We start from the raw sequence: 26,777 nt of genomic DNA, 5'->3' as shown, positions 1-26,777 counted from the left end.
TTGGTGGTAACAGATACTTAACTCTCCATTGCAGGCCAGTAAAATTTAATAACCAAATTATGTTTTATTATTCATTGTATTACTTTTAAAATGTTAATGATTACTGTTATTATACATCTAAGGTGAACTGAGATGAACATACTTAAAGATGTTTGGTGTTCTTGGAATGGAAGAGATTACTGTTAGTAGCTTTTGCTTGGTATTTTGTAGAAAGTCTAGTAATCAAACAATCTTTTTCATATAAAGTAGCATGCTATTTCACTAGGACAGTTATATCAGGACAGTTAGTATCAAGTAATGAGGACAAAATGCACGTTTGGATTTTGTTTGCTAACCAACGATAAGATACTGTAACGACACTGGGTTTATAGGCGCGAATATCGATGCTTTTGCGGCACAGTCGATGGCGCGCTGGGCTTCGTGCTAGAAGGTTGAGGGTTCGAGACCTGCTTCCCTGCCTGTTTTCATTACAATACAATCAATTATGCGCACTCATTGAATCAAATATATCTGAATGTTTGATAGATTGGGGTGTGTATACCAGGGTATACCAGAGAGTAGCAGTTGTATATAAATAGGTTTAAAAGAGACTTTGAGTTAACATTCTGAGTAGATCCCTATAGCCTCTAGCATGGTTTGTTATCAGCTACCTTTAGACAGTGTTTCCCTCACCTGGAAGGTTTTACTCTGGAAACAGAATGTCTTAGGTACAGGGCTTCAGCCATCATTACACTGTTCTTTGTTGGAATCAGTTCAACCAGAAACCCTTACTGTAACCGTCCAGGCATGAGGGATGGGTAGACCTTTACAAAACGACTGTATGTTTTACACAAATTAATGTCTTTACTCTCCTTTGCCTGTAATTATTTGACAAATTAGCTAAACCATGTAACAGACGATCAGTTGAAAGACCATGTAACAGACGATCAGTTGAAAGACACGGAACAGAGGATCAGTTGAAAGACCATGTAACAGAGGATCAGTTGAAAGACCATGTAACAGACGATCAGTTGAAAGACCATGGAACAGACGATCAGTTGAAAGACCACGTAACAGAGGACAGTGAGACATGAACAATGTGAAAGACCACGGAACAGAGATCAGTTGAAAGACCATGTACAGAGGATCATTTGAAAGACCATGGAACAGACGATCAGTTGAAAGACCATGGAACAGACGATCAGTTGAAAGACCATGTAACAGAAGGAATCAGTTGAAAGACCACGTAACAGAGGATCAGTTGAAAGACCATGTAACAGAGGTCAGTTGAAAGACCATGCTAACAGAGATCAGTTGAAAGACCACGAACAGAGATCAGTTGAAAAGACCAACGGAACAGACGCTCAGTTGAAAGACCATGTAACAGAGGATCAGTTGAAAGACCATGTAAGCAGAGGATCAGTTGAAAGACCATGTAACAGACGATCAGTTGAAAGACCATGTAACAGAGGATCAGTTGAAAGACCATGTAAGACGATCAGTTGAAAGACCACGGAACAGAGGATCAGTTGAAAGACCATGTAAACAGACAATCAGTTGAAAGACCATGTAACAGAGATCAGTTGAAAGACCATGTAACAGAGGATCAGTTGAAAGACCATGGAAACAGACGATCAGTTGAAAGACCATGTTACAGCAGAGAGGATCAGTTGAAAGACCATGGAACAGACGATCAGTTGAAAGACCATGTAACAGAGGATCAGTTGAAAGACCATGAACAGACCGATCATTGAAGACCATGGAACAGACGATCAGTTGAAAGACCATGTAAAGAGGATCAGTTGAAAGACCACTAACAGAGGATCAGTTGAAAGACCATGGAACAGAGGATCAGTTGAAAGACCATGGAACAGACGATCAGTTGAAAGAGACGAAACAGAGGATCAGTTGAAAGACCATGGAACATACAGTTTCAAACGATAACATGCCTTCGTATACCACCAGAAGTGTCTGGCTAATTCCTCAGAAAATATAGAAACAGTAATAATTTTGGGGGTGTTTATATTTGTCCTGTTACACACAGTGTACTGGAAGAAAGGTCTTTTGTTCCATATCCCAACTCCCCCTGAGACCCCCGCAGGGAGTGGGGTCAAGGCCAGGGTCACCATATCCCAACTCTCCCTGAGACACCCGCAGGGAGTGGGGTCACGGTCAGGGTCACCATATCCCAACTCTCCCTGAGACACCCGCAGGGAGTGGGGTCACGGTCAGGGTCACCATATCCCAACTCTCCCTGAGACACCCGTAGGAAGTGGGTCACAGCCAGGTTCACCATATCCCAACTCTCCCTGAGACACCCGTAGGAAGTGGGGTCACAGCCAGGTTCACCATATCCCAACTCTCCTGAGACACCCGTAGGAAGTGGGGTCACAGCCAGGGTCACCATATCCCAACTCCCCCTGAGACACCCGCAGGGAGTGGGGTCAAGGCCAGGTTCACCATATCCCAACTCCCCCTGAGACACCCGCAGGGAGTGGGTCAAGGCCAGGGTCACCATATCCCAACTCCCCCTGAGACACCCGTAGGAAGTGGGGTCACAGCCAGGTCACCATTGTACAGCGCCCCTGGAGAAATTAGGGTTTAGTGCCTTGCTCAAGGACCACAGTGATAGATTTTTCACTTTGTCAGCTCCTGTATTCGATGAGCGACCTTTTGGTTACTGGCCCAATGCTCTAACCTCGAGGGCTACCCTGACACATTTATTACTTTCCAAACCGTAGTTAATTAGGCTTATAAAAATAAACCTTTTCCTTTTCTGTGTAGACAGTCTATCAGATCGGACACCTGTACACCTCCACACACAGAGGCATCATGGCAGGAGTACTGAAGGCCTTCCTGTTGCTGTGGGTCCTCCAGGTCTCTGCCCAGGACCCAGAATACGACCACTTGCTAGTGAGGCCAGGAACATCAATGGTATGGCGTGGTGGAAGAATAGAGACCTTGGCTGTGAATATAAATTACAAGAGCATCAAATGTTATGATATGATTGATATACTATTTAGCAATATTGTAGATACATGTCGTTAACTTCGTCTATTATACACAAGTAGATTAGTAATTGTGGAGGAATAATGGTGGATATTCATTAACTACTTCAAGCAAGGTGCTGCACGTTCTTTTCTTACTCTCTGCCCAGACGAAAAGGACGACTGCCCCGTCAACGTGTACTTCACCATAGACACCTCTGAGAGTGTTGCTCTGAGGGAGTTCCCCTGGGGCAGTCTGGTGGAGGAGCTCAAGGTGTTCCTCCAGATGTTTGTGGAGAGGCTCCAGACCACCACCCTCAGGGCCAAGAGGGTCCAGTGGGCCTACGGTGGGCTGCACTTCTCAGACCGCGTGGAAGTCTTCAGCCAGGTGGTCACTGATGCTGCAGTTTTCCTGGGAGGGCACAGCCATCAGGTACATTACTCAGCCAGCCAGTCAGCCACTGTCGTCAGTCCCTCATTATTACTTACTTACTGAATCGTCTTCTTCTCTTTTGGGAGTATTATAAGATAATACTGAGTTGAGCACACCAATACTTAATAAGAGTTGAGCACACCAATCTTTCATAATAAGAGTTGAGCATGCCAATAATTTATTCTCCTCGTCACCAGGTACATTGGTAGGGGTACCTTCATCGACTGTGCCTGAGGAACATGACAGAGCAGGTGAGGCTAACGGCCAGGGGAAGGCCCGGATCCAGTATGCTGTGGTCCTGACTGACGGCCACATCACTGGCAGCCCCTGTGGAGGCGTCTCACGGGCCGCCGAGGCTGCCAAGGCAGCAGGCATCAAGATCTTTGTAGTGGCCACCAACGAGGAAACCATGGAGAGTGAGCTCAAGCAGATCGCCAGTTCTCCTGTGGCGTGTATAGGAAGGACTACATGGCATTCCCAGCTAGCAACCGCCAGGCAGCTGTCAACAGGATAACTGACACCATGGTAGGTTCATAGTGAAGCTTCCATTTGTGAAGTGGAGTACGGATGTTTTTGTGCTGTCATGGTTGATGCCAAGTTGTGTCAGTGTTACAGTGTCTGTGTGTTTTATGTATCCTAGTTTGTGTTTAATATGCCTGTAATTTATTTCTCTTTCTAGATCAAAGAGGCTGAATTTGAGGTGAGTCATATGAAGCACTGAGGGATGTAGAATGAACGACACAATTGTCTTTTTAATATTTGAAACCTCACATATATATATATATTTTTTGTGATATCCAATTGGTAGTTACAGTCTTAACCATCGCTGCAACTCCCCTATGGATCCGGGAGAGGCGAAGGTCGAGAGCCATGCGTCCTCTGAAACACGACCCTGCCAAGCCGCAATGCTTCTTGACACACTACTCGCTTAACCCGGAAGCCAGCCGCACCATGTGTCGGAGGAAACACCGTCCAACTGGCGACCGAAGTCAGCTTGCAGGCGCCAGCCCGCCACAAGGAGTCGCTAGAGCGCGATGAGACAAGGAAATCCCGGTCGCCAAACTCTCCCCTAACCCGGGCACGACGCTGGGCCAATGGTTCCCCTGGTCACGGCTGGCTACGACACAGCCTGGGATCGAACCCGGGGCTGTAGTGACACCTTAACGCACTGCAATGCAGCACCTTCGATCGCTGCGCCACTCGGGAGGCCCATATTGAAACCTCTGACCATATCTTCTGTGATTTCTCTCTAGTGCCAAGCTCCTATGTGCATCCAACAGAAGGAGCTGCCGGGCTGAAAGGATACAAGGGAATGAAAGTAAATAAGCAATCTCTTATTTTTATCAACCTAAATATGTATCGGTTTATGACACTTTATGACATCAATGTTTGTTTTGTGTCTTGTAGGGCCGCGAAGGGACCTGGTGGGCCAATCGGAGATCCTGGACAGCCTGGGCCACCGGTTAGATTAAATACACGATGACACAATACAGGACGTACTAGCCAATTACACTCAATATGATTTAACATGTCATTTATGTTGGCTTTTTTCCCCCTACAGGGTGACCTTGGTATCGAGGGCCCGATAGGTTTGCATGGACAGAAGGTAAGAGGAATGGTGATATTTCTAACTGTGGTATTGGTCTGTGCCACGGTGCTTTGATTGAATATTTCACACATTATTTACATTATTTACCTCATTTGTATTTACAGGGTCTTCCAGGCCTCAAAGGAGAGAAGGTAACATATTCGAAAAAATGCTCTAACCATTTGTTACTCGTGTACATACTACCACGCTTGTCATAATACTGCATTGCTGTCTGTATTTGACGTCATATGTTGTCATTGTTTCACAGGGAGATATTGGAGGATCTGGTCGAAAGGTACTCCTTTTCCATTGATATTAATTCATCTCAAGCATGATTGGTTCATTTTCTGATTTCATTAGATTGATGATCTACACGCTACATTTGGCGTAGTCGTCAGGATCAGTTCATTAGGACGTGCACCATGTAACCAATGAACAATTTTCTCAATCGGATCTCGTCAGGGTCAAAGTGGATCTCCTGGGTATAACGGCATTGATGGCGAAAAGGTATGTCTTATTTATTTGTTTACTTATCGATTAAAAAAAAGACTGTATTTAGACATGTCTAGTTAGTGATGTCATCTACTTGGTTGTTTTCCAGGGAAAGACTGGCACCATTGGGRCACCTGGATGTAAAGGAGACGCTGGCATGCCGGTGAGATAATGCAGCGACGTTGAGCAGAATATACAGTAGGTGTGACTGTAACGTACTACRTAGCCTGTATGCACTGTGGTTATAAATGTCCCCCTCCACCACCTTTTGCCGTCTCACAGGGAGAAGCCGGTTCTGCCGGTGACTTTGGTATCAAGGGTGACGCGGGCAAGTCAGGTGAAAAGGTAGGTGGATTCTTCACCTGATTCCTGAATTTTAGCACCTTTGTACCAGTGTCCTGTTCATATAGAGTACGACAGTATGAGTCATAATACCCATAAAACCTAGCGGTCAAACAGGGAAATGCTTCCAATCGTTTATTCACCATTCATTTTTACCATTGGGGATTTTAGAAACACTTAAAATAAGGGCTACAGTTGAAGTCGGACGTTTACATACACCTTAGCAAAATACATTTAAACTCAGTTTTCACAATTCCTGACATTTAATCCAAGTAAAAATTCCATGTCTTAGGTCAGTTAGGATACAACTTTATTTTAAGAATGTGAAATGTCAGAATAATAGTAAAGAAAATGATTGATTTCAGCTTTTATTTATTTCATCACATTCCCAGTGGGTTAGAAGTTTACTTACACTCAATTAGTATTTGGTAGCATTGCCATTAAATTGTTTAACTTGGGTCAAACGTTTCGTGTAGCCTTCCACAAGCTTCCACAATAAGTTGGATGAATTTTGGCCCATTCCTCTTGACAGAGCTGGTGTAACTGAGTAGGGTTGTAGGCCTCCTTGCTCGCACACGCTTTTTCAGTTCTGCCACAAATGACTATGGGATTGAGGTCAGGGCTTTGTGATGGCCACTCCAATACCTTGACTTTGTTGTCCTTAAACCATTTTGCCACAACTTTGGAAGTATGGTTTGGGTCAATGTCCATTTGGAAGACCCATTTCGACGAAGCTTTAACTTCCTGACTGATGTCTTGAGATGTTGCTTCAATATATCCACATAATTTTCCTCCTCATGTGCCATCTATTTTGTGAAGTGGACCAGTCCTCCTGCAGCAAAGCACCCCCACAACATGATGCTGCCCCATGCCACCCATTTTTTCAGGTCTTGGCTGATTTCTTTTCATTTTCCATGATGTCCAGCAAAGAGGCACTGAGTTTTAAGGTAGACCCTGAATATCCACAGGTACACCTCCAATTGTCTCAAATGATGTCAATTAGCCTATCAGAAGCTTCTAAAGCCATGACATAATTTTCTGGAATTTTCCAAGCTGTTTAAAGGCAAAGTCAATTTAGTGTATGTAAACTTCTGACCCACTGGAATTGTGAAACAGTGAATTTAAGTGAAATAATTCTGTCTTTAAACAATGGTTGGGGTTGGAAAATGACTTGCGTCATGCACAAAGTAGATGTCCTAACCGACTGCCAAAACTATAGTTTGTTACAAGAAATTTGTGGAGTGGTTGAAAAACGAGTTTTAATGACTCCAACCTAAGTGTATGTAAACTTCCGACTTCTGTATGAATCGTGTAGGCTTACCCTGGCGTGATGTTTTGATAACCGTGTAAATCTCTCTAAGCAAGGTGACTTTTATCAATATATTCGCCTGTATTTACCTCCCCCCCAAAATGAATTGCTAATTAGCTGCTGTCACGAGAATTATGTTCTCCATGTTCATAAACCTGATTCAATGAACTACTCAGCCTGAAACCAGAATTTGTAGGAAACTGGTTGAATTAATCAGACGGAGGCCCAGCTACGATAGTCAGAACATGTATTTATGAGAGCGCTCCTGTGCATATACAATGATGTTCCCTTTTAGCATTCTCTTAACATACGCACATACATACACACTAACATTAGGAGAGTTATCTCTTCTCTACAATTCTCACCACAGTTGATCACTACCCAGCTGACAGTTCCAGTCCCCCCAGATAAGGGAAACCTGGGAAAAAAAAAAAAAAAGCGGGGGGCTCTCCCTGTCTTGTCTTATCTCCACAGAGTTATAGCCGGGTCGGTTCAAACATAGGTTAAGGCTCCTCTTTGTTTTCTTTAGGCACACATACATTCCTCTCTTCTGGACCTGTGTTTATTATTTTTAATTACTCCTTGTCTATGCAACATAACCTCTAATCCCTAATGGTTAAGTTTCCGGGTAGAATTATTTAATCATTTATCTTAAACCTTTATAAAATCTTTTAACAGCTGCTAATGTGGCTATAATAAAGAATCACAAATGCCATGATGCTGATCTGGACGAGACTGCCGAATCGAGGCAAAGGTAAGAATCTCTGGATTAACTATCTAATCTTAGCTAAATTTAGTAATAAATAAATTGATAAAAATTTCTTTAAATGTACAATTATGTGGACTATCTTGTGCAAGTTTTACATTTACACAATACCTGTTAAAAGGTGTCAGCTAGAGATGACTTCCAGGAGCTTGCAGGGATTTGTAGTCTTGCATGATGTCTACTTTGATGCTAATTAGCATTTTTCAATTTGCGAGTAAATAGAGCCGACTGTCCGATAGAGATTTACATGGTTACCAAAACGTCACGCCAGGGTTACACGAAACACAGCTCTTATTTTAAGTGTTTCTAAAATTCCCTATGGGAAAAATGTGTGGTGAAAATCATTTCCTTGTTTGACCGCTAGGTTTTATGGGTATTATGCCACCTCCACTCTGGGGCTCTATAGGCTTCTTGAAACATGAGTCTTGTCCACCTGGTACATCCTGTATTGTGTTGTCTTCAGGGTGTTGCTGGGCAGAGTGGCAGGCCTGGACCACAGGGTGATGGTGGAGACAGTGGAGATAAGGTCTGGAGCGCCATCTGAACGACACGTTATCAGAAACACTATCAACTTGTAGTTATTTAGACAATAATACATTAAGTGTGACTCTGTTACAGGGTGTTGTTGGCTATATTGGAAACCCTAGTCTGCCTGGGCAAACAGGAAACAAGGTACTGTATCGCTCAGAGAGATGACCACTATTGACCACTTACTGTTGACTAACTAGGAGTATTAGGCTGCCAAATCAAACCACCTAATCATCTGCTTAAACAATATTTCTGTTCGTTAGGGTAAAGCTGGACCTGGTGGAAGTCCTGGCGGCACTGTGAGTCTCATATTGAAGTCTGTAATACATCAGCTGTAGACCAAGTGATAGTGTCTTCATACAGCGTTGTTACATTGACACGTTGTTTTGGGGGGGGTCTGGTGAAACATGAGAACATGTCTCTTTCAGGGAAGCAGAGGAGACAGTGGCAGAGCTGGACGACGGGGCAAGGCTGGCAAGAGAGGAGATAAGGTTTCCACTAACAAACTAAAAACATCAAACAAGCACACATCTCATCTGTTTTTCTGCATCACAATAGGAGAATCCATGTTGGTTGTATTCATTGTGTTGCATCTTGCAGAGAGATCGAGGCCCAGAGGGAGAATCCATTTGGTTGTATTCATTGTGTTGCATCTTGCAGAGAGATCGAGGCCCAGAGGGAGAATCCATGTTGGTTGTATTCATTGTGTTGCATCTTGCAGGGAGAACTCGGCCCAGAGGGGGTGAGAGGAGTTCCTGGAGAGAATGGAGAAAAAGGAGCAGCAGTGAGTCAACTTTTAATAAATCAAATGTAATCAATATGCAGGTGTTGTATTTCAATCAATACATTGAACTGTATCATCTTTTTTAATCCCTATCATATCCATCTCTTACCAGGGGGCACCAGGTTTCCCAGGGGTCCGTGGTCTACCAGGTGAGGGTGGAGAGGCAGGACTTCAGGTGAATACTGCCCTGAATAATATACGTAATACCTGGTAAGAGCAGAAGTGCTCCACTACCCACCGTCACCAAATATACCATTGGTTAAACAGGTGATATCTATGACAGGTGATGTAATGAAATTAGAAATAATATTCTTCCCTGTCACCATCCGTGTCCATGTTTTCCGCATGTCCTCGTAGGGCTCTCAGGGGGATGCAGGGGACTTTGGCCCCCGAGGAAACACTGGAGCAGCAGGAGCTAAGGTAAGTTGATTTGGGTTCAGCTTTTCACACTTAAACTGCCGGGCCTCGATTCCCCCCTTACTACGCAATGAGCAGGATTCTGTTTTTACTGCAACATTCTAACAGTCTAATAAATACCTTTCATAAAGGAAACACAATAGCATTATCATTAGTTTGTTACTGGAGTGATCTGCTGCTGCCTGCACATGTGTGGAGAGCAAAGGAAAAGCAGGTCATCTTGGTAAAAGTGATATTTTGGAAATAGAGCTCATCTCTAAATTTTGAAGAGTTATTTAGAATCTGCTCTTTCTGTACTACATATAAATCAGAAGTCTTACCTGCATGTAACTCTGTAGGAGTATTTGGAAAAAGTCACTTTTTGTCACTGCGGGGGGAAAAAATGACATGTCCTCTAAAAGGGTAGGTAACATAAACATAACAACATGAATCATGTGGATTTGTATCAGACCTCAGGATAAGACTCAGATGCAGACAGTTTGAATAACATATGTTTATTACAAAACAGGCGGCAGGCAGACGACGGGTCAGGGCAGGCAGAGGTCAGTAATACAGGGCAGTGTCAGACAGGTATAGAACGGCAGGCTCAGGGTCAGGGCAGGCAGAGGTCAGTAATCCAGGACAGTGTCAGACAGGTATAGAAGGAGGCTCAGGGTCAGGGCAGGCAGAGGTCAGTAATCCAGGGCAGTGTCAGACAGGTATAGAACGGCAGGCTCAGGGTCAGGGCAGGCAGGGTGGTCAATACCAGAAAAACAAGGCTAGAGAGAAACATGAGTACGGGGAAACCACACTGGTAGGTTGATGAGACAAGACAAACTGGCAACAGACAAACAGAGAACACAGGTAAAATGCACAGGGATAATGAGGGGGGTCTCCACCTGGAGGGGGGTGGAGACAAGCACAAGACAGGTGAAACAGATCAGGGTGTGACAGATTTGCATTAGTATACGCATGAAAAGTCCAATGCAAAGTTACACCTCTCTTTTCTATTTTCCGAGTTATTACATAAAACAGATTCGAATTCAAAAATGCCAAGTCATGTCGGGAAATGCTTTTACGGGTGTGATGTAATATGGAGGACCCAGACCCCTATAATGTTACTCCAACAGAAATAAATTCTAATGTATAACTTCAAATTAAACCAAATAGTTTGCACTCAAAACTACTGGTTTCAAAAAAAAAAAAATTATCTGCCCATTTACAAGCAAATACTTTATGAATTTATTGTTACAAATCAGCTTACAAGGTTGCAAGCCAACTAGCCTGCTAACATTAGCCCTACCAGCCTGCTAATGTTACCAGCACAGTCGACATAGGTAGTAATACCAAACCAACAAACACAACTAGTCTAGCACAGGCAGGAACCCACAGACAAACAAAAAATCCAGCAGATATAAAGTACAGAGAGCGGAGACTTACCGATTGACGGCTGAATTAGCTACCAAAGAAGAGCCAAGGAGAGAGGCGCTTCAGAAAAAAGCGTGGTAGCCTACTTCACTGAGATCATGCGGCCCCACCTGTGTGGAATCTAATTGGTTGTTTACATTTCACCTCCTGGTGATTGGTAGATTGCAGCTCACCAACACTTAGTCTGCACGGTTAGTGACTAACATTAGCCAGCTCGAGCTAGCTAACGCAGAGTAGATTCTCATTAGAGGTTGAGAAAATAGTTAATAAATATGAAAAATCCCTAAAATAACTGTTTGTAGTTTAGGTAACAAAGTTTAAAAAAATTATATATATATATATATATATATTTCACCTTTTTTTATTTTTTTCAATTTAAAGTTTTATAAAGTTTTTCTGTTTTTCAATCAACCAACAAACACATTCCACGTTCACACAGTGTGACAGACTTAAAAAAAAATAATAATAATAATAATAAAAATAAAAATAAAAACCTTGCAGAAGCACTATCGAGGTTCTTATTACCTATTTCCAGCCTTAGCTGAGACAACAAGCAAATAATTTGTTTACAGCACCTTACACAAATGTATCTGCTCATCTCCCTAATACCCCATTCACTCTGTTCAATTTAAATATAGTTGAGTAGTGGAGACCAGAGTCTATCAAACCTGGGCTGTCTTTTGTGGAGTCATAAGTGAGCTTTTCAAGAGGAAGAAGGTCAACAATCTGGTCCATCCATTTTAAATGTAGGAGAGGTTTTAGAGGCCCACAATAGAAGAATACATTTCTTAGCAAAGTATGTGATAGTCATAAACACATTTTCTCTGTCAGGATCAAGAACAAAGTCCGGGGGTCATATCAAACTGTACATCTAGTATTTTCGTGCAGCAGTATGTATAGATTGCCAAAATCTGGCAATCTCTCTACAACTAAAAATACATGCATATAGGTTCCACTTTCAGAGGTACATCTTTTACAGTTAGGAGAAATGTCTGTTTTCATTCTATGGAGTGTCATTGGGTGTAATAAGATTTGTACAAAAATGTGTAATTCGATTTTCATTTTTACATTAGTAGAGGAGCAGTATACCCTGTCGCAAACCTCCGCCCATAACTCATCACTGATAGTCAGACAAGGTCCTTTTCCCAGATTATTTTCAAAGGAGTGAAGGAGGAGCCTCCTTTCTCAGAAAGGAGTCTATAGAATAGGAGATTTTGCCTTTAATGGATTGTGCTGTAGCGAGAAGGGTTTCAACTTCATTCAACTGAGCTCTAAACCTCCTCTTGGAAGTAAATGAGGAAATGACGTGTCTAATTTGAAGATATAAAAAAAAAATAATAATGGATCTTGGCACATTGAATTCACTACAGAGCTCTTGAAAGGATTTAGTGTAGTGGTTTTCTGATGAAATAGGTCTGAAAAGTCCTGAATTCCTAGAGTATGCCAAATTAAAGTTGGCATCACTCAGGGCTTTTGGCAAGTCGGGTTGCATACTATAGGCGAGTGAGAACATATTTGGGAGAAATGCCCAGGTATTTCTTACAGTCCCTCCACGCTAGTAGGGTGCTCTAAATCACAAAGGTTTTGTCTATGTTGCCCACTTCACTAAAGTTATTAATGAATATAAATGAGCTTAGGGGCAATGAACCACAGGATTGGGCTTCTATCTGAATCCACGTTGAGTCTTGTCTGTTTGTGATCCATGTTAGCATGTTGCGGATTTGGGCAGACCAGTAGTAAATTGAAGGGAGGGAAGGCAAGACCACCCTTAGATTCAGGTTCGATAGAGTGGAGAACTTGATCCTAGGTTTTTTTGCCCATATAAATTTGGTGATGCTTTGGTTGGTTGTTTTGAAAAAGGAAACTGGGAGATAGCATGGGAGCATCTGAAATAAATAGTTCAATCTAGGGAGGACGTTCATACGGATGACATGAATTCTTCCTACTAAGCTAATTGGAGGGAGATCCAGGTTTGGAGATCGTTCTTGATTCGATCCAGGAGTGGAGATAATTTTTCTTGAAAAGGCAATTCAGATCTGGTGTACGAAGATCCAAGGTATTGAAACCCCTGTGTCTTCCACTGGAACGGCAGAGTGTCTTCATAGAGCTGGTGAGTGTAAGATTGAGAGGGCAAACATTGGATTTGTTCAAATGTATCTCATATCCTGAAAACTTGCCATACTGGCAATTGTGTCTAAAATGGGAGGGAGGATTTCTCAGGGTTGATATGTAGAGCAAGACATCATCCGCGTAGAGCGAAATCTTGTGCTGCAGGCCGCCTGCAGAACACACTATATACTTTGGATTGCTCCTTATCAACTCTGACAGAGGCTCCGCCCCAACAAGTAGAGCAGGGGCGACAGTGAGCACCCTTGTCTTGTGCCCCGTCCCAAAGGGAATCTGTCAGAGTTCAGACCGTTAGTAGTCACCATGGCGTTTGGATGAGAGTATAGGGACTTCATCCATTTAATAAAGTTTGGCCATAATTAACTTTTCTAAGACTGAGAACAGAAAGCTCCACTCCATCCTGTCGAACGCCTTCTCAGCATCCAGTGAAGCTGCAGGACAGGGGTCTTCTGTGCGTTTACTTGATCGATAACATCAAAAAGACGACGAATGTTATCAGAAGAGTATCTGTCTCTATAAATCTAGTTTGGTCCGCTTTTATTATTTTGGGAAGAAGAATGTTTAGTTTTTGGCGAGCAATTTGGTAATTATTTTGTAGTCGAAATCCAACAAGCTTATGGTCCGGAAGGGCGAGCAGGATAGGGGTCCTTGTCTTTTTGAGCAACACTGTAATTCGAGCTGTGTGCGTTGAGTCTGGGAGAGCTCTGTTTTTGCAAAAATCATCCAGCATTGGCATGAAAATAGGGCTAAGCTGGGCCAAAAAGCTTTGTAGAACTCTCTGGGGAATCCATCTGGGCCTGAGGACTTGTTAGGTGGCATGGAGGTAATTGCCTCCAGGACCTCTCAGGAGTGAAGATACTGAGATACTGAAGTTGAGATACTGACGAATATGTAGCGTGGGCCACCTGACGAGAGCATACAGGTCGCAGTGGTGGATAGTATATGGGCTTTGGTGACAAAACGGATGGCACTGTGATAGACTAAATCCAATTTGCTGAGTAGAGTGTTGGAGGCTATTTTGTAAATGACATCGCCGAAGTCAAGGATCAGTAGGCTAGTCAGTTTTGTAGCTCCTTCCAGTAACCACGAGCACAACTGTTCCTTGATTCTAACTGGGTTTTCTTCTGAATTATCACCTTCCATGAGAACTATAAAGTAAATTAAAATACAGTTAAGCACACTCCTACAACCTTCTTGTCTTACGAGTGACTTATTAGCTTGATATAACTCTGAAGTGCTTACATTAATAAAACAGTTTAAACCGGAGATAACAGTATCAGATTAAACACATGAATAAAGGAAAAATACCTCATTGGCTGCTTATTACAGAAGGGAGGAAATCAAACTTCACATGTATTATTCTTGCATGAATTCACGTTTCATCCTTAATTATTATAACGTTACCATCCTAACATACACACTTCAACCTTTACGAACTACACCCGAAGACATAAACATTTAGCTAACACAGCGTGGGATTGCCTTCACTCAAAGGTATGTTGCTACGATAATAATCCCCGTTATAACAGTTCTTAGCCACGTAGTTCTGCTTGTCTTATCATTTCCCGCATAGCGAACACGTAAGCAATTCAAACAAAAAACAACGACATAGACTTTCAGGATAATTGTCAGTTACAAGTTTTACGAGGGTATGTCTGGCAGCATGAGTGAAGGATGCTTTGTTGCGAAATAGGAAGATTTCATTTGGATTGGAGATGCTTAATGTGAGTCTGGAAGGAGAGTTTACAGTCTAACCAGACACCTAGGTTTTTGTAGTTGTCCACATATTCTAAGTCAGATCCATCCAGTAGTGATGCTAGTCGGTGGGCGGGTACGGGCAGCAATTGGTTCAAGAGCATGCATTTAGTTTTACTTGTATTTAAAAGCAGTTGGAGGCCACGGAGGAGTGTTGTATGGCATTAAAGGTCGTTTGGAGGTTTGTTAACACAGTGTCCAAAGAAGGGCCAGAGTAACAGAATGGTGTTGTCTGCGTAGAGGTGGATCAGAGACTCACCAGCAGCAAGAGTGACATCATTGATATATACAGAGAAAAGAGTCGGCCCGAGAATTGAACCCCATAGAGACTGCCAGAGGTCTGTACAACAGGCCCTTTGACACACTGAACTCTATCTGAGAAGTAGTTGGTGAACCAGGCGAGGCAGTCATTTGAGAAACCAAGGCTATTGAGTCTGCCGATAAGTTAGTGACTACAACAAAGTTAAGTCTTTGACCACACTGTGTTGTTAATAAGGCACGAGGGGGTGTGGTATATGGCCTATGTACCTCTCCCAAGTGCTGTTCTTAGGCACGACGCAACGCAGAGGTATATTGGCCATATACCACGAACCCCCGAGGTGCCTTATTGCTATTAGAAACTGGTTACTAACGTAATTAGAGCAGTAAAAATACATGTTTTGTCATACCCGTGATATACGGTCTGATATACCACGGCTGTCAGCCAATCAGCATTCATGGCTCGATTCACCCAGTTTATAAAACTGCTTGTAGCACAAATTTGTGATATCTAAATTCTAACAACATATTTATTTTGGAAAAGTCAAGAAAAAAAATTGCAGAGTTATTTCAATGTTTTTTTCATTTGCAGTCAAAATGACACTGGACACGTTGCAACAGGCCTATGCATAATAACACATAGCTGAATCTGACAATGGAAGGTATTTCCGTTGAGGTTATGTTGGAAACTGTACAGAGTACTGAGTAGGGCCCCCCTAAACATTTACTACGAGGGGAAATGATTCTTTGTTGACATTCCCTTGGTCACGTTCTTTTCTTAGAATGAGAAAGTGGTCTTACGGTGTTTTTGTAGTACACCTTCACAAGAGCGGTAGCTGAGGCAAAATACAGTTCTGGGAAATGAGAGCTAATCAGTGCTAAAAATGCTGTTTGTCTTGTTTTAATTGGCAGGGAGATAGAGGAAGTGATGGATACAACTACCCAGGTCCCAGAGGGAAACAGGTTTGAGCTGCACCTGACTGAATAATTTCAATTTCAATGTCTTTTGGCAATTGAATTGGATTGGTAATCCTGTTTTAATTAGTGCCATGACAAACATGCTAACTCAACCTTATTATCTCTTAGGGAGGGAGAGGAGACCCTGGTTTACCTGGACTGCAGGTAATCATATGTACCTGTTCTTAGCCGTCCATATTTAAAATCTGAAATTGTTCGACCCCTCTATTCACTATCATGTCTATATTTTTCGCAGGGCACCAGAGGTTATAATGGAGAGAAAGGAGCCCAGGGAACTACAGGAACAAAAGGACTGGCAGTACGTGCAGTATATCATAAACAGAGATATTATATTAATAAATGCACTCGTTTATTTAAATCGATTTATGTATTTAAAAAAACCGAATTTAGGTATTTCTGATTAAAAAAAGGGATGTAGTTGTTTTACAGGGGAGCCAGGGCAAGAGGTTTCCTGGGGACAGAGGAGTGAGAGGGTCACCTGGATCACGCGGTAGGTCTTATTCCTATGTACAACATACAAAGGTTGCATTTAGTTCTCCATTTGTGATTTAATTTCATCCACCTAAGAGTCAGTCATGGTTCTTAAATGTTTCTATTGATGGGTCTAGGGAGTACCTGGTAGGTTTATCGGTAAGTAACAGACTTTATTTGTTCATCCTGATTGACAGATATCTTTCATATCCCTGTCTCTCTGAGAGAATGCTGATGAATATTCTCAACTTTCAGGAGTGTGAAATCATGGGATTTGTCAGAGAAACATGCGGCTGCTGTGGTAATGGTTTATTTCCAGTTATAATGACAACCAATTTTCCTGTAATAATAAAAAAAAATGCCCAAGTCTTATTGTTAACTGTCTCTCTGTGCAGATTGTGAAAAGGTTTGCCCTCCCCTGGACCTGGTGTTTGTGATTGACAGCTCTGAAAGTATTGGAAAAACCAACTTCAGCCTGGCTAAACACTTTGTCATCAGTGTAGCAAACAGGCTTGGGAAGATGGCCAGAAACATCTCTGACGTCTCAGGTAAACGTCATCATACCGTATTATTACTACAGCCACTGTTTGAATAGATCACCAAGATTTCTAGAAACAGGATTTAAAATGATATATTTTTTAAACATATAATCCATTTGATTCCCTGAACTACTTCTAACCCCCCAACAAGGGTTTCGTCTGGGTGTGGTTCAGTACAGTCACCAAGGGGCGGTTCAGGCCATCAGGATGGACGATAGGGGCATCACCTCTGCGACCTCCTTCAACACAAAGGTCAAAGCCATGGAGTGGATCGCTGGAGGCACCTGGACTCCCTCTGCCCTGAAGTACACATACGACCATCTGATAGTACCAGGTCGCAGGGGGAGGACCAAGACGGTGGCCATAGTTATCACAGACGGTCGCTATGATCCTAAAGACCTGGATAATCTTGGAGCCCTGTGTAACGGGGTGGACGTGTATGCCATCGCCATCGGTGATATGTTTGACTCTGGGGCAGAGAGGCAGAACATGGAGAGGATTGCCTGTAATATGGGCGACCGGGTGAAGACCCTGAGTGTCTACGCTGAACTTACTGCTGAGGAATTCTTAGAGGAAATAGAACAAATCCTCTGCCCAGGCAAGTCTATGGCTGCATCCCAAATGACACCCTATTCCCTATATAGTGCATTACTTTTGTCCAAAGCTCTATATAGGGAATAGGGTGCCATTGGGATGCACTCTACATTTTATCAACAGTTCAATGATTTTATTTTGTGAAAATGCCCCGCCCTGACTAATGAACTACATTCACTTCTCTTCTTCTCTAGAACCAGAGATGATGTGTCCAGACCTGAAGTGTGCCTCAGGTGAAAAGACAACTTCTTTTTTATTTATGTTTTTACATCTAATAAATGGGGCTCATTTTTTGTGTTTTTTTTTATATTGCACTAATGAAACTCCCTGGCCTTGAATATTTGTTCAGTTGGTAATGAACTATTAATGTATTTCCAATATATTCTACATATTCTACATGTAAACTACAGACAACTACAGATGTATTAGAGTTTGAGTGATTATTATTAGAGTTTATGAATCAACAGTCTGTATAACATTGACTTTTCTATTATTGTAAAAGATTTGAGTTTGGCTCCACTGATCCAGCGCCCCGCAGACATCCTCTTCTTCATTGACGGTTCTGAGAGAACAGGGGGCAGAAACTTCATCAGCATCCTGCGCTTCATCGAGAGACTCTCCCAATCCATCCCTCTCTCCAAGGAGGTCTCTTCAGGAGCTCGCTTCGCCGTCCTGCAGTTTGGAGGGGAGCAGGACCCAGAGGTTCTTCTGGACTTCTCCAATAACCACAGAAAGATTAGCTCCCTGGTCTCTAATGCAGTCTACCGCGACTCATCCTCCACTCTGGGCAGCGCTATTCTCTACGCAACTGAGAACCTCGTCAGTAACCCTGGAGGTCGGTTCAGAGGGGTACGTCCGGACGCAGAGCTCGCCTTTGTGTTCATTACAGACGGAGTGACCTCAGACAAGAACTTTGCTGAGGGTATTGGAGCCATGAGAAGGGCCAACGCAGTGGGTGTTGCTATCACAGTGGGATCAGATATTGACAGGGAGCGGTTGCTGCAACTCACTCTAAGGGACAAAGCTCTTATCTTTAACCTGAAGAGTTTCAATGACTTGGCCCTCCCTGGGGTTGTTAAACACATGGCTCATTGCCTAGGTTAAACCAGGTTTGAAATATATTCAGGGCCCCATTTGATTTAACACTCACCTGTAGGCTAACTGAAAGACCCAGAACTGATTTCATATGTCCTTTATGTATCTTTTCTATAATTAGTTTTTATTAGACTACATTTTTTTAAAGATTTGTCTTACTAATCTAATTGATTAGTGGCCGCAATAAAGCTTATTTTTTTTCCAAATAAAGATGTATTCTCATTAATAACAAAGGTATAGCATGTTCCTACTAAAGTCAAGAGGATGTACAATATGTGACATTGTAGCCATGTTCCAATAACAAGACAAAGAAAATGAAKCACATTTGAAGGTTCTGTCATGTGTTGATAACAAAACAAAAAAAAACAATGCTGCTGTTGATTTTTTTATCAATGCATTTCCTTCAAATACAGAAACTGGGATATTAGCAACCTACTAATTACTGGCGCGACTAAATGCTACCTCAATAGATACTGAACCAGGAGGGTCGTTTTCTGTTCCTCTCCACTATCCTCTTGTCTTTGTCGGACTCCCCTGGACTCTCGCTGTCATACAGGACCAGGGTCTCCTGCGCTGGTGTGTTGAGAGGCCTGCCCTCCATGGCTTTAATCTGACCTCGGATCAGCGCTGTCTCCTTCCTGATCTTCTCATAACAGAACCCACACAGAATATGCTTCTGCTTCAGGTGGCCACACTCCACGCACGGCTCAATGTTGGTCTGACAAAGAGGGGGAGAGAGGAGAGAGAAAGGGGGAGGGAGAGCACAAAATATCAGAAAAATCCATTGCATTTTRGATTGTGTTTATTGCAATATTTATTAAGAAATTAGTCAAAGGAGTTCACTCATGGCAGATACCATTACATAAAATATGCTACATACAACTGGACATCAGAGGACAATAATTACAATAWGTGAAATGTCACCCAGTGAAATGATAAACACAATCAAAGTTAATACCTTAACTTTGAGCATAAAGCTTGGGTCTCGTCTTCTAGTCCTGTTGATTTCTATTGTGCGTCTCTTTTTGGGTGCTGCCATCCAGAACACATTGTCCAGGAAGCTGGGCTCCGCGGTCGCCTCTTGCTCATCGTGGGGCTGTGGAAGGATGCTGGGGCCATGGACAGCTAGAGCTGGGGCTGTATAGAAACAAAACACACAGAGACACAATCATATATCAACAATCTATGCAATAGACAGAAACTATGWATGTCACCACTCAMTATACATCTAGTAGTCTACTCATAGATTGAAGCACGTATAGAATCGTACATCATCATAGTTCTTACTGTCCAACACAAAGTCATAGATTATGCAGGGTAACATAGCTACCAWGGAAGTTTTAAAGCTAGCTTACTAGTTAGTGCTAATGTTAGCCAGCCAGCTAGCTACAAATAAACACAAGGCAGAATGTTGTGTAAAGCTCAAACTCACCAAACTGTCTGTCAAGTCCTGTAGCCTGTGTAATTCTGCATTCCAGCTGTAACAACGAACGTCTCAAAAAACACACTAAACCAGACAAATTCATAATTTTAGAGGTTTGAGTAGTGTCTTTACACTCGTCACACAGCTCACGGTCATTGAATCACATACGTCATTYAACTGCGACAACCGAAGAACCAATTGCATCTTGTCATTAGTATAACGCGTTATCACCAGTACTGAGCAAATATGGGAGAAAGGGGGTACAGTTTCTCACTCACCACATTCAGGTAACTTTTACAAATGACTGTAGTGGCAAAAGTTTTGTTAGTTTGGGTATTTGCAGGAAGACATTGAAAGGAAGAAGGATTGAGATCGAGCGAGTTGTTTAGAAACCAGACTGTTGCTCCGGTGGTTTGATGCTTTGTCATTCTGTTACTCTGGCTAGCTAATGTTAGGCTAGTATAGGAAGTGTGATGTTTCTAGTTCAGAATCTTCAAACAGGCAATTTTGATATCCAACACATTTTGTCTCTTCATACTATTTGCCCTCTTTCAGTAATTAAGTGATTAGCCGAGATGCGATCTTTGCAATAAGGCCATCTGGCTTTGCTGTTGGAAGTTTACATTCACTTTCAGTTTGTTGATTGCTGAGTGAGACTGAGTCACTAGCTAACGTTACACCAATAAATATAAARTKTAAAAGCACTYATCAGACCAAGACGAAATMATTTGTTTGTCATGACYTTATTAATGAAAWCWATTTCCCTCCCACACAGCCCATCTGGTAAACTGGTCCAGATTGAGTATGCCCTGTCAGCCGTAGCAGCAGGAGCCCCCTCAGTGGGAATCAAAGGTAAAGAAGACTTCAAATTATCACCCAATATGTCTGTTTTCACACAGGTAGCCAAATTATGATAATTTTCCCCAAATTTCACTTCAGAGCTAATCTGATTGGTCAATTAGTGAGAGAAAAAAAATCTGAGTTGTTTGCCTGTTTAAACGCAGCCCATGTACTATAATATGTATAAAGTGGTGCAACCACCAGGTAATGGATTTTTATATACAAGATGTCTGCATACATGTGTCCATGGTACCGAACTCTTTTAAAGAGCATCTGCTCCTAAGAACCATCTTCTAATTTAGAAAACAGCCTATGTGCCATCGATATGAGTCCGGAACATTTATTCTAATGTCAAAATTGACTACAAAGTGTAAATAGCATAATTTTGGTCAGAAAAGTAAGTTTTGTCCAAAACAGATTTTTCTACCGGAGTATGCCACAACGTAAATGAAGGTTGGGTTTATTTCAACCCGGTCCACAGCTGGCAGCAAACAAGTTCTCATCCATTTGGAGTGCAGCTGCATGTGACCCCGATCGTAATGCCTGTGGTAAATGTTTGACTTTGGATATCCCTAAATATTGAAAACATTTAATGAGAACTAAAAAGTGTGCAACGTGAAAATATTGTCTAATTTACATTGTTATTTATTGCCGGTTCCATACTAGGCTCAGAGATGGGCTATCCAAAGTCAAACCAATTTTGCCATGGTAGCACACCAGCCTGCTAAAGCAAATCGGCAATATAATTTGGCTAACTCTTCCCACCTGCGAACACACGAGACCCCCATATCAAACCACACCTGAAACCAACTCGCATTTGAATTCAGTCATGGCTGCTGGCATTTTTAAGGCTACGTTTAGATTTTTTTTTTTACTGATTGGTCTTTTGAACATTCAGATAAGCTCTGAAAAAGATCTGATATGATTGGTCAAAAAAACAATTAGTGGAAAAATAATATCAGAATTGAGCTACCTGTCGAAACAGCCTTAATAATGAACCAAATCTAAAACGAAGCCAAATCAAGAAGTTTAGCCGCATTACAGAAGACAGTCCAGATTTTGATGGTTTCTTTCTCCCCGTTTAAAGCCTCAAATGGAGTRGTTTTGGCAACCGAGAAGAAACAGAAGTCTATACTGTACGACGAGACGAGTGTTCACAAAGTCGAGATGATAACCAAACATATTGGCATGGTCTACAGTGGAATGGGTCCAGACTACAGGTACATCTTGGTGTGTGTGAGGGAGAGGGANATTTCCCTCCCACACAGCCCATCTGGTAAACTGGTCCAGATTGAGTATGCCCTGTCAGCCGTAGCAGCAGGAGCCCCCTCAGTGGGAATCAAAGGTAAAGAAGACTTCAAATGATCACCCAATATGTCTGTTTTCACACAGGCAGKCAAATTKTGATAATTTTTCACAAATTTCACTTCAGAGCTAATCTGATTGGTCAATTAGTGAGAGAGACAAAAATCTGAATTGTCTGCCTGTTTAAATGCAGCCCATGTACTATAATATGTATAAAGTGGTGCAACCACCAGGTAATGGCTTTTTATATACAAGATGTCTGCATACATGTGTCCATGGTACCGAACTCTTTTAAAGAGCAACTGCCCCTAAAAACCATCTTCTAATTTAGAAAACAGCATATGTGCCATCGATATGAGTCCGGAACATTTATTCTAATGTCAAAATTGACTACAAAGTGTAAATAGGATAATTTTGGTCATAAAGTCAGTTTTGTCCAAAACTCTACCGGAGTATGCCACAACGTAAATGAAGGTTGGGRTTATTTCAACCCGGTCCACAGCTGGCAGCAAACAAGTTCTCATCCATTCAGAGTGCAGCTGCATGCGACCCCGATCGTAATGCCTGTGGTAAATGTGGTTTGACTTTGGATATCCCTAAATATTGAAAACATTTAATGAGAACTAAAACGTGTGCAACGTGAAAATATTGTCTAATTTACATTGTTATTTATTGACGGTTCCATACTAGGCTCAGAGATGGGCTATCCAAAGTCAAGCCAATTTTGCCACGGTAGCACACCAGCCTGCTAAAGCAAATCGGCAATAATAATTTGTCTAACTCTTCCCACCTGCGAACACACGAGACCCCCATATCAAACCACACCTGAAACCAACTCACATTTGAATTCAGTCATGGCTGCTGGCATTTTTAAGGCTACGTTTAGATTTTTTTTTTTACTGATTGGTCTTTTGAACACTCAGATAAGCTCTGAAAAAGATCTGATGTGATTGGTCAAAAAAACAATTAGTGGAAAAATAATATCAGAATTGAGCTACCTGTCGAAACAGCCTTAATAATGAACCAAATCTAAAACGAAGCCAAATCAATAAGTTTAGCCGCATTACAGAAGACAGTCCAGATTTTGATGGTTTCTTTCTCCCCGTTTAAAGCCTCAAATGGAGTTGTTTTGGCAACCGAGAAGAAACAGAAGTCTATACTGTACGACGAGACGAGTGTTCACAAAGTCGAGATGATAACCAAACATATTGGCATGGTCTACAGTGGAATGGGTCCAGACTACAGGTACATCTTGGTGTGTGTGAGGGAGAGGGAGACTGCCTTTTCTTGAGTTTCTAAATCTTGGGTTTACAACAGGGACAAGGATATCTTAGAAATGTGTCTCTTGTTACTCTGCAGGGTGCTGTTGAGGAGAGCGAGGAAACTGGCCCAGCAGTACTTCCTGGTCTACCAGGAGCCAATCCCCACAGCCCAGCTTGTCCAGCGGGTAGCCTCTGTCATGCAGGAGTACACACAGTCTGGGTCAGTTCTGTTCTGTTTTGTGGGTTTCCTCAAGTTTGATCAGGGCTGGCCGACTGAGTGTGCAGGCTTTTGATCCAACCTTGCTGAAACGCGACTGATTCAGCTAATCAAGGTCCTGATGACCAGCTGATTGGTAAAACCAGGTGTGTTTGGCGTTTCCTTCAGCCCTGCCCTAAAGCCCTTACACCCAGTATAGAACCAGGTGTGTTAGAGCAGGGCTGAAGGAAAAGCCTAAAGCTCGTACACCCCGTATAGAACCAGGTGTGTTAGAGCAGGGCTGGCTGAAGGAAAAGCCTAAAGCTCGTACACCCTGTATAGAACCAGGTGTGTTAGAGCAGGGCTGGCTGAAGGAAAAGCCTAAAGCCCGTACACCCAGTATAGAACCAGGTGTGTTAGAGCAGGGCTGAAGGAAAAGCCTAAAGTCCGGACACCCAGTATCTTTCCACGAGGGTTGGCCACTGCTGAGTTACAATATCCATGATAAAGTAGTTGTTTTCACCTGAATTTCTAGAGAGTAACATCCTGTGTTTTTTTCAGTGGAGTGCGACCCTTTGGTGTGTCACTGTTGCAGCTTATAGTAGTTAAGCATGTTCAAAAAACTTTATAAAACCCCACACCACTCCTTCATCCTCTGTAGTAGCAACTGTTTAAAAATGTTTCTTGATTTGTTGCGTCGACTCAAAAAGCTCTACCAGTCGCCTTTACTCCTCCTGGAAACCCCAGTCCACTCTGACATGCACTGTCAACTGTGGGACCTATAAATAGACAGGGTGTCTCTAAATCATGTCCAGACGATTGAATTGGCCACAGGTGGACCCAATCAAGTTGTAGCAACGTCAATGAAGATCATAGGAAATTGGATGCACCTGAGTTAATTTGGAGTGTTATAGGAAATGGGTGTGAAAAGGCTACTTATGTAAGTTAGACATTTCTGTAAATCTTTTTATTAATTTGCAAACATTTCTAAAAACACTCATTATTGGGTATTGTTGTAGACGGGTGATTTATTTTTTATCCATTTTAATTCAGGCTGTAAATGTGGATAAGTCAAGTGGTATGAAATCTTTCTGAAGGCACTGTATTTGGGGGGACTAATTTCATGCAAAATGTGTATGTACACTTTTGCAATATAGTGAGAAATTGAGAATTAAACAACAAATTTTCAAATCGCAAACTGAAACCTAACATGAAATTAAATTATATGAAGAAAAAAAAAATTGATCAAAGGACAAATATTATTACATAAATCGTCTTTTTATTAGTAGTATGTGATAGGTATAACCGAAAAAAAAAAAACAAATTGTAGAAATCTGCTAAACTGCAAAAATCTGTATTGGTATCTGGTTTGTAAAAAGTAAAACGCTGATCTGAATGAGTCCATGCCAACAGACCCCAATGGAGGGGGCATTTTATGCAATGGCTGCCAGTAGTCCTTGACCTCTGCTGTGGTGAGTCTTCTGAAACCTGCCTCGTTGCAGATTCCCACCTCAATGTTATCTTCGGTCATCTGACCCTCAAAACTTTCCTTTAAAAACACACACAGAACACAATATTAATCAACCAGTAAATGCATGGATTTCAATAGAACACTATGACAAATTAATAAGTTTTCAAACTATTCCAGGTTTAACCTAAACACAGTATCACATATTCTGTGTTTCTTAAACACTTCTGAGAGGGAAGAGTACTCAGGTGCAGGTGAGATGAATTACCTTCAAGGTTAAGATTGCTGTGTGAATAGCGTCTTCCAGTTCCAGATCCACGTTATATCTCTTTTCTAGGAATGTTTTCCATTGACGTAGTTCTTTCCCATCGCTGTTGCTTTCCATGCAAAGTATGCACCCTGTGTACATCAAAATAATCATATAGTTACTACCGGAAAAAATGATGTATGCGTAACGGAGTTAAGAACGTACCGTAAACTCACTCCACAGCTGCTTGAAATGTCACAGATGGAGCCATCCGTTGGTACACTTTGGGTGGCTCAAACCATTGAAACGTTGTCAAGGAGGCAGCCACTTGACACTTACACGCGACTTCTGCCATCAGAATACGAAGATTGCATTGAAAAGACTGGTTGTGGTCGGATTGTGTTCAGATCTGGCCGACCACTTTAGTGGTGGTCAGGGACACATTTGTGCGGATTTCTCCTCAGTCTGGACACAATCAGGCTACGAGAGCGCATACAGGTGGGCGACGTCATCAGCACGTGTTTTGGGAGCGAGAGGCACCTTTTTTAATTAAAAGTTGGAGGAAATATGTTCCTAGTGTGGAATGTGTTTGCTGGCTTCATAAATGCTAGCTTATTTAATCAGGCTACCTGTGTATTGACTGTACGTTTTGTTTATGTGTAACTTTGTGTTGTTTTGTCGCACTGCTTTGCTTTATCATGGCCAGGTCGCGTTGTAAATATTACTTGTTCAACTTGCCTACCTGGTTAAATAAAGTTTAAATAAAATAAAAATTAAAATGTAGAAAAATATTTTTTTGTTATGCCTGTTTGCAATCCCTTTAGCTTTGCTAGCAGCTTGCTGGCTAGTTAGAGGTTAGCTGGCTAGTTAGCTACAGTAGTTTGCTACTGCCATCAACTTGCTGTGTTGTTATCAGATTTGCCTGTTCCACCGTTTGCATTATGCATTCTGGCATTTGAATATGCGCAGGAAAAGGGAATCAAGCCACATTTAAAATGTAGGTTTAGACCATGACGAGTTCGAATTCCATGATTAGATCTCCATGATCAGAATCAAAAGCTCCATGAATTCTAGACTCGGCCTAGGAGTGAAGCAATTCAATGATAGAGTGTGTTTATACTACCATGGATACTTACAGAGGGATCTGACTGGAAGAGGTAAGGGCGATCATCATCCCATCCAGCTAT

At 42.1% G+C, this 26,777-nt stretch overlaps 4 protein-coding genes, 1 long non-coding RNA gene and 1 pseudogene across 5 annotated transcripts; 4 read left to right on the top strand and 2 right to left on the bottom strand.

Moving 5' to 3' along the window:
- The first annotated feature begins 3,596 nt into the window (after window positions 1–3,596).
- On the top strand, window positions 3,597–4,727 carry LOC112068962 (uncharacterized). The gene is made up of 3 exons (XR_002893657.2): window positions 3,597–3,924; window positions 4,079–4,099; window positions 4,653–4,727. It is a non-coding gene; the product is annotated as an uncharacterized lncRNA (long non-coding RNA).
- An 84-nt stretch (window positions 4,728–4,811) lies between these two features.
- On the top strand, window positions 4,812–16,644 carry LOC112068951 (collagen alpha-2(VI) chain). Its single transcript, XM_070438350.1, has 18 exons — window positions 4,812–4,861; window positions 4,961–5,005; window positions 5,113–5,139; window positions 5,256–5,282; window positions 5,450–5,494; window positions 5,589–5,642; window positions 5,762–5,824; window positions 8,360–8,422; window positions 8,515–8,568; window positions 8,688–8,723; window positions 8,853–8,915; window positions 9,146–9,208; window positions 9,321–9,383; window positions 9,566–9,628; window positions 16,085–16,135; window positions 16,259–16,294; window positions 16,386–16,449; window positions 16,580–16,644. The coding sequence occupies exons 6-18, from the start codon at window positions 5,637–5,639 to the stop codon at window positions 16,642–16,644; spliced, it is 690 nt and encodes a 229-aa protein (XP_070294451.1). The 5' UTR covers window positions 4,812–4,861; window positions 4,961–5,005; window positions 5,113–5,139; window positions 5,256–5,282; window positions 5,450–5,494; window positions 5,589–5,636.
- Window positions 16,645–16,819: 175 nt separating this feature from the next.
- LOC139024014 (collagen alpha-2(VI) chain-like) lies at window positions 16,820–18,989 on the top strand. Its single transcript, XM_070438353.1, has 5 exons — window positions 16,820–16,922; window positions 17,017–17,169; window positions 17,312–17,758; window positions 17,949–17,987; window positions 18,257–18,989. The coding sequence occupies exons 1-5, from the start codon at window positions 16,850–16,852 to the stop codon at window positions 18,856–18,858; spliced, it is 1,314 nt and encodes a 437-aa protein (XP_070294454.1). The 5' UTR covers window positions 16,820–16,849; the 3' UTR covers window positions 18,859–18,989.
- A 232-nt stretch (window positions 18,990–19,221) lies between these two features.
- mrpl32 (mitochondrial ribosomal protein L32) lies at window positions 19,222–20,473 on the bottom strand. The gene is made up of 3 exons (XM_024136211.2): window positions 20,282–20,473; window positions 19,808–19,986; window positions 19,222–19,567 (listed from the first exon to the last, which is right to left on the bottom strand). The coding sequence occupies exons 1-3, from the start codon at window positions 20,373–20,375 to the stop codon at window positions 19,313–19,315; spliced, it is 528 nt and encodes a 175-aa protein (XP_023991979.1). The 5' UTR covers window positions 20,376–20,473; the 3' UTR covers window positions 19,222–19,312.
- LOC112068960 (proteasome subunit alpha type-2) lies at window positions 20,451–24,506 on the top strand. The gene is made up of 5 exons (XM_024136210.2): window positions 20,451–20,559; window positions 21,048–21,124; window positions 22,200–22,332; window positions 23,777–23,899; window positions 24,437–24,506. The coding sequence occupies exons 1-5, from the start codon at window positions 20,519–20,521 to the stop codon at window positions 24,504–24,506; spliced, it is 444 nt and encodes a 147-aa protein (XP_023991978.2). The 5' UTR covers window positions 20,451–20,518.
- Window positions 24,507–25,134: 628 nt separating this feature from the next.
- LOC112068950 (proteasome subunit alpha type-2-like) overlaps window positions 25,135–26,777 on the bottom strand; it is a 6,948-nt pseudogene continuing 5,305 nt past the window's right edge.

Source organism: Salvelinus sp. IW2-2015, unplaced genomic scaffold (genome assembly GCF_002910315.2).
Source record: "Salvelinus sp. IW2-2015 unplaced genomic scaffold, ASM291031v2 Un_scaffold803, whole genome shotgun sequence".
NCBI lineage: Eukaryota > Metazoa > Chordata > Actinopteri > Salmoniformes > Salmonidae > Salvelinus > Salvelinus sp. IW2-2015.
Note: the sequence above shows the minus strand (reverse complement) of the source record. Positions and strands in the feature narration are given on the sequence as shown.